Raw genomic sequence first — 7,500 nt, 5'->3', positions numbered from 1 at the left:
AGTGAGTGGGGAGGGAGTTCGGAGGAGGGGGGCGGGTGCAGACAGGGTCACACCCCTTTTTCAATGTCTGTTTTTCTTGAAGAACGACGGACTGAGCGCTCGCGCGCGTGTGTGTATGTGTGTGTGTGTGTGTGTGTGTGTGTGTGTGTGTGTGTGTCTGTGTGTGTGTATGTGTGAGTGTGTGTGTGTAGGTAGACATCACACACACACACACACACACACACACACACACACACACGGACGGATGGGAATTGACATGAGAGGTCCCATGTTCCGCACACTCAAACTTACGCACACGCGCGCGCGCGCACACACACACACACAGATGAGAACCGACGTGAAAAGCCCCATGTACACTCACACACACTCACACACACACTCACACACACAGAGTGCAAATTCACATCCACTTTCTTCTTCTTCTCTGCCGCCAGTGCCGGCATCATTGACTTCCAAGCCGGCAAGCATGCGGCGTGCGGTGTATATACAGAGAGCAATAGAGTCTGTCTGTCAGTCTGCCTGCCCGTCCGTCCGTCCGTCTGTCTGTTGCCGGCTTTACGTGTGCCACACTTTCTTTCTCGCAGACCCTCCACCCCCCACCCCCCGACCACCCCCCTTTTCCTCACCCACCACCCCTTTCCTCAACCTCCTCCTCCTCACTCCTCGTCTGCTCCCTCCCTCCCTCCTTCCTCCTCCCCCTTCTCCCTAGCCCCCTTTTTCCTTCACTTCTGTTCACACGGCCTTCAACTCCAGAGTCTATCTGTCGCCTGGAAGCGCTCTTAGTTCAAGGCGGCAGAACAGCATACAGTAGCAGCATCTTGGATCGTTCCTGTGCCGTTTTGGGTTTTTTTTGTTTAGTGATAGTTGTTTGAGGTCGTGCTTGCGACAGTCTACAGTCTCTCCTGGGGCGGCCTGTCTGTCTGTCGTCTGCACCTGAAGGGGAGAGTGAGGGGAATGAGTACCAGCTAAACTCTCTCACTCACCCACCACCCACCAAGCTGGGACTTAACACAAAAAAACAACAACAACAACAAAAAACCCACACTCGTCGCCGGTTGAGTAACTGACAGACAGTGTTCCACGCACAAGTATGTGACGATAACATCACAGGAGGTAAACTGAACTGTTGGTTCGTTTTATGTGTGAAGATTTTCGTAGAGACAAGATCGTGTGTGTGTGTGTGTGGTGAAGGACAGTTCCATTCTTACTTACATACTACCACCTACGCCTCTCACCAGCTGCTGGCGACGAAGGAAAGACAGACAGACAAAGAAAAGGAAACGAGAACTGACTTGTTGAACACTGACGCGTGAGGGAGTTTTTGTCTTCTTCTCCAGCGTTTTCTTTCGTCGTCGTCGTCGTCGTCTTCTTCGTCTTCATCTTCTTCTTGAGTAAGTACCAGGGAAGTGAAACTTTCGGCACTGAACGAAGAAGAAGAATCGAAATTTCGCTGAATGGAGTTTCTGGAGACAAAATACAATACAAGGAAGCAGCAACAACAACAACATCAACAACAACAACAGCAACGACAGTATTTTAAAAGACCCGTGGGAGTATGAAAACGAGACAGCAGGAGACTCAAACGTTGGAACTGATCTTTCGAATCGACTTCTTCATCACCATTCGAGGAGACAAAGAAATTTGTTATTGGTGGTGGTAGTGGTGTTGATAGGGTGTGATCACTTTCAGAAAAAAAAAATTGTTAATTGAGTTATTTAACTGGCTCTCTATCTCTCTCTTTCCCTCACTCTTCTCTCTCTCTCTCTCTCTGTCCCTCTTCTCTCTCTCTGTCTTTCTCTCTCTCTCCGTGGGGACAGCAGGGAAGGGGTACAGCAGGGCAGGGGAAAAGGATGCAAGGTGGAGTCGCGTCGGGTCCGGGATGAGAGGTTTCAGCGCGTCTGCGAGTGTGTTTGTGGGCTGGAGCGTGTTGAACGTGCTGGTGTGGCTGGGCCGCTATGGGGCGCTGGCCACTGTGCGCTATTACTATTACCAGGGCGACCCTGGGGAGCGGGGGCCTGAGGGACCCAGAGGGCAGCCTGGGGTGGACGGCCGGCCGGTGAGTAGTGTCATCTGTGTGTGTGTGTGTCTCTGTGTGTGTGTGTGTGTGTGTGTTGTTGTTGTTGTTGTTGTTGTTGTTGTGTGTGCGTGTGTGGGGGGGGAGAGGGGGAGAGGGGTTTGTGTTTTGTGTTTTGTGTGGGGGTGTTGGTGGGGGTGGGGGTGTGTCTGTCTGTCTGTCTGTGTACGCGTATTGTGTTTATTGTCATGTTGTTGTTGTCGTTGTTTTGTATTTGTATTTGTTATTTACGTGATGTTGCTGTTATTAACTCTCTCTCTCTCTCTCTGTCAGTGTCTACGTCTGTCTGTCTGTCTCTCTCTGTGTCTCTCTCTCTCTCTGTCAGTCAGTCTGTCTCTCTCTGTCTCTCTCTCTCTCGCTCTCTCTCTCTTTCTCTTTGTATATGTATCTGAATCTTGCTCTGTGTGTGTATGTGTGTGTGTGTGTCTGCGTGTGCGCGTGCGAGTGTGTTTGTTTGTGTGTTCATGTGTGTGTTTCGGTGGTGGTGGCGGTGTTTGTTGAGTGAGTTGTGGGTGTGAGTGTGCTTTGTCGTTATGTGTGTGTGTGTGTGGGGGGGGGGGGGGAGCGTGTGTGCGGGGTATGTTGTACATGGTATTGGTTTGGTTGTGTTTTGTTTGTCACACACACACACACACACACACACACACACACACACACACACACACACACACACACACACACACACACACACACACACACACACACACACACACACACCACACACACACACACACACACACACACACACACACACACACACACACATCTGTGTTTGTTTTGGTGGTGGTGTTGGCGCTCTTATTGTATGTGTGTTAGTTTACATGTGTGAGTGTGTGTGTGTGTGTGTGTGTGTGTGTGTGTGTGTGTGTTGTTGTTGTTGTTGTTGTGGATGTTTTGTATTTTTTGTTCCTTGATGTGTGTCAATGTTGTTGCTGTTGTTGTGTCTCTGTCTGTCTCTGTCTGTCTGTGTTAGTATGTGTGTGTGAGCGCAGTGTGCGCGTGTGCATGTGTGTGTATTTGTTTAGGTGTTGTTGTTGGCGCTGTTATTGTATGCCAGTGTGTTGGTATACATGCGTGCGTGCATGAGTGTGTGTGTGTGTGTGTGTGTGTGTGTGTGTGTGTGTGGCATTCTCTCTGTCTCTCTCTCTCTCACCCTCCTGAAATATAATTTCGTTCGCTGGTTCGTTCGTACTCTCTCTCTCTCTCTCTCTCTCTCTCTCCCTTTCTCTGTGTCAGTTCAATTCAATTCAGTTCAAAATACTTTATTATCTGCTTCAACCAAAAACAGAAAATTTTCTTTAGGCTCACTTAAAATAAAATGCCCGTCTGCAAAAAAACAAACTGACACACCCTTCACTTATCACCATGCACACATCAATTATTATGTAAAAAGAAAAACATGTGGGTAAGATACTATTACATTCAGAGTGTAACAACTGTGTGTGAGTTGCGTGTGTGCCCGTGTGCGCGCATGCATCGTTTTGTGTGTACGTTTCAATCATCATAAAAAGGAGAATATTCAGTAAGATAATAATAACATTTAAAAAGACAAATGCTCATCAACAGATAAAACCGAAAAAATGAATGAGCAACTGGCACACCCTTCCTTGATGACAGCATACATATTAACTATCATGTTAAAAGAAAACATTTAGGTAAGAAAACAAAAATTACATTTTACGATATGATTCTCTGTCTCTCTGTCTCTGTCTCTCTCTGTGCGCTCTGTCTCCTTCTCTCTCTCTCTGTCTCTCTCTCTCTCTCTTTCTCTGTGTCTCTCTCTGTCTTTCTGTCTCTCTCTGTGCTCGCTCTCTCTCTCTCATTTTGATTTCATTTCTTTTTGCCCTGAGGGATGTAAAAAAGCATATGCATGCTTATTCCACTTCCCTCATTAAAAAGATTCGTTCGTTCGTTCGTTCGTTCGTTCGTTCTCTCTCTCTCTCTCTCTCTCTCTCTCTCTCTCTCTCTCTCTGTGCTCTGTCTCCTTCTCTCTCTCTCTCTGTCTCTCTCTTTCTCTTTCTCTGTGTCTCTCTCTGTCTCTCTCTCTCTCTGTGCTCTCTCTCTCTCTCTCTCTCTCTCTCTCTCTCTCTCTCTCTGTGCTCTGTCTCCTCTCTCTCTCTCTGTCTCTCTCTTTCTCTTTCTCTGTGTCTCTCTCTGTCTCTCTGTCTCTCTCTGTGCTCTCTCTCTCTCTCTCTCTCTCTCTCTCTCTGTCCCTATCTTGTTCGGGCATCGGGGTTTGTGTGTGTGTGTGTTTGGTCTGTGAGTCACTGTCACCTCTATCTCTGGCCTGTCTGTTTAGATGTCTGTTTGCTTTGTCAGCTCCCCTTTTGTTTTCATTTTATCTGTGTCCATCTCCCTGTCTTGTTGTCCGCTCCATTCTCTTCCTGGGTATCTGTCTGTCTGTCTGTCTGCCTATCTCCCTCTGTCTCTCTCCCTCCCACTCTCTCTCTCTCCCTCCCACTCTCCCTCTCTCCCTCCCACTCTCTCTCTCTCTCTCTCCCTCCCTCCCTCTCGCTCTCCCTCCCTCCCTATCTCCCCGTTGTCGATGAGACTGTTGCTGGTGATGATGCTAACGGTGGTGGTGGTGGAGCAAAGCTTTGGTGATGGTGCCAAAAGTGATAAACGAACGAATATAAAGGGTGGATTGTGTGTGCCCGGATCCTATGCACAGGTACACGTGTATGTATACATGTGCAGACTTTGCGGGGCACGTGATTACCGGAACACGGTGTGTCCATGTGTTGCATGTTAATAATGGGTCAGGTGTGTGTGTGTGCTGGTTCGTGTCGTTGAGGCGCCGAGAGCTTCCCGCTGATTATTTTGTTGTTTAGCGGAGTAGGTAGGTGAGGTGGGGAGTGGGTGGAGGGCAGGGGGTGGGTTGGTTGCAGGGCCGGGGGGTGTGGGGGGGCTGGAGTTGTTTTATTGGTTAGTGTACACACACACACACACACACACACACACACACACACACAGCACACATGCACACAGATTAAGAGAGCGAATGAGTGAGTATGTAACTCAGTGATTGTGTGTGCGTTTGTGTGTGAGAGAGAGAGAGAGAGAGAGAGAGAGAGAGAGAGAGTGTGTGTGTGTGTTTGTGTGTGTGAAAGAGAGCGAGACAGAATTAGAGACTGTGTGCGTGTGTGTGTGAGAGAGAGAGGGAGAGAGAACATTAGAGACTGTGTGTGTGTGTGTGTGTGTGTGTGTGTGTGAGGGATGAGTGAGTGAAGATGAAGTAGAGACACAGTTCACGACAGGCCGACGTGGTGCACACAGTGTAGCCGGCCTTCCTCCTTTCCCATACCACCTTTTCCTGTTGATGTAACCAACTTCACAGACTTGCTGCTGCTGCCGGGGTCTTCATTTACACTGCATGATAGCGGCTTGTGTGTGTGTGTGTGTGTGTGTGTGTGTGTGTGTTGGGGGGGGGGGGGGGGGGTAGGGGAGGGAAGTGACGGGGGTGTTGTGCGTATGTGTGTGTTGCGTCGTATTGTGTGTGTGCATGTGTATTGTGGGTGGGTGGGTTTGTGTGTGTATGTGTGTTTTTTGGGTGTGGAGGGGGTCTGTGTGTGTGTGTGTGTGTGTGTGTGTAAACATATGATAATGCAGATCCCTTTAAATGTGTGTGTCTGTGTGTGTTGGGTGTAGGTGTGTCTGTAAGTACGTGACTCGCGAATCCCAGTGTGTGTGTGTGTGCGTGCGTGCGTGCATGCGTGTTTTTGTCTGCGTGGATGCGTGCGCAAGCCCGGCTTGGTGGGGCAAGGTTTATCAAAGACGCTGATGTAATGAATTGTACCTGCCCCCTCTTCAAGTGTCTGCACTGACGGGGCCGTGTGTGGGGGTGTGGACGAAGCCTGCAGCAACATGACGTGTGTGTGTGTCTGTGTGTGTGTCTGTGTGTGTGTGTGTGTGTCTGTGTCTTTGTCTGTGTGAGTGTATCTGTGTGGGTGTGTTTGTGTCTGTCTCTCTGTCTAGGTCTGTGTTCAATTTCTTTTAATGTCTATCCACATTAAGTGATATTAGACAAAAAAAATTAAAAAAGAGGGGTCTGGGGGGTTGGGGGAGGTGGGGGGCGGGGGGGGGGGGCGATTGGGGGGAGGAGGGTAGGTGGAGGGGGGGGAGAGTAAGGGGTGAAATGTAAAAAAAAAAGTCACAACGTTTACAACAATCTGGATGAAATAATAACTTCCCAACAAAACACGCTCACACGCGCAATTACAAACACACGCACACACACACACATCAGTACAAAGAGAGAGAGAGAGAGAGACAGACAGACAGACTCACACAAACACATGCACACACTCACTCAGATGCACGCATACAGCGAGCCTCATAGGTCACAATCACGGACACACGACACACACAAACACATACATACACACACATGTACTCACACACACACACACACACACACACACACACACACACACACACACACACACACACACACAAGTACATACATACACACATGTACTCACACACACACAAACATACACACACACACACACATTCATAAAATACATAAACTCACCGGCTGTGTGTGTGTGTGTGTGTGGATCTGTGTGGGTGTGTTTGTGTCTGTCTGTCTCTGTGTGTGTGTTTGAGTGTGTGTGTGTGTGTGTGTGTGTGTGTGTGTGTGTGTGTGTGTGTGTGTGTGTGTGTGTGTGTGTGTGTGAGTGTGTGTGTGTGTGTGTGTGTGTGTGTGTGTGTGTGTGTGTGTGTGTGTGTGTGTGAGCTTTCAGCAGACAAGATACACTGGGTTTTGACTTCCGTTCATCTGACTGGGTGCTATTTGTCCATTTGTCTGTCTCTCTGTCTGTCTGTTTCTGTCTTTCTATCATTTTATTTGTCACACACACACACACACACACACACACACACACACACGCGCGCGCGCGCGCGCATCCGCATCCGCATCCATCGAATACTGCCACACATCGGTGTACTTATGTGCCTGTCTGAACCCACGTAAGGAAAACACAACGTGGAACTGAACTTCTTTTCCCTGGAACTGGGACAGACATGTGAGCAATAGGGAGAGATGTGGAGGAGGGGGGGGGGGAGAGAGGGATAGAGTGAGAGGGGAGAGAGAGAGTGGGGAGATGGGGAGAGAGAGGGGAAAGAGAGAGAAGGGAGAGGGAGACACGGAGAGAGAGATATGGGGAGAGAGAGAGAGAGGGAAAGAAAAGGGGAGAGAGAGGGAGGCGGGGGAAGAGAGAGAGAGAAGGAAAGAGAGAGGGAGGGAGAGGGGGGGAGGGAGAAAGGGAGAGAGAGAAGGGGAGGGAAAGAAAGAGAGAGGGGGGAGACAGAGAGAGAGAGAGAGGGAGGGAGAGAGGGTGAGAAAGAGGGGGAGGGAGAAGGGACAGAGACAATGACAATGACCAATGACAAATGTTTTATTGAGGGTAAAATGGATAAGCTGG

At 49.1% G+C, this 7,500-nt stretch overlaps 1 protein-coding gene across 1 annotated transcript in view; it reads left to right on the top strand.

Moving 5' to 3' along the window:
• The window catches only part of LOC143294844 (uncharacterized), a 363,289-nt gene that overhangs the window by 209,291 nt on the left and 146,498 nt on the right, over nucleotides 1–7,500 (top strand). The window contains exon 33 of the mRNA XM_076606352.1: nucleotides 1,994–2,056. Within this exon, the coding sequence (XP_076462467.1) occupies nucleotides 1,994–2,056 (63 nt within the window). The remainder of the gene's footprint in view (nucleotides 1–1,993; nucleotides 2,057–7,500) is intronic.

The sequence above is a fragment of the Babylonia areolata genome, chromosome 20 (assembly GCF_041734735.1).
Source record: "Babylonia areolata isolate BAREFJ2019XMU chromosome 20, ASM4173473v1, whole genome shotgun sequence".
NCBI classification, from domain to species: Eukaryota; Metazoa; Mollusca; class Gastropoda; order Neogastropoda; family Buccinidae; genus Babylonia; species Babylonia areolata.
This window is presented reverse-complemented; position numbering and strand designations above follow the sequence as displayed.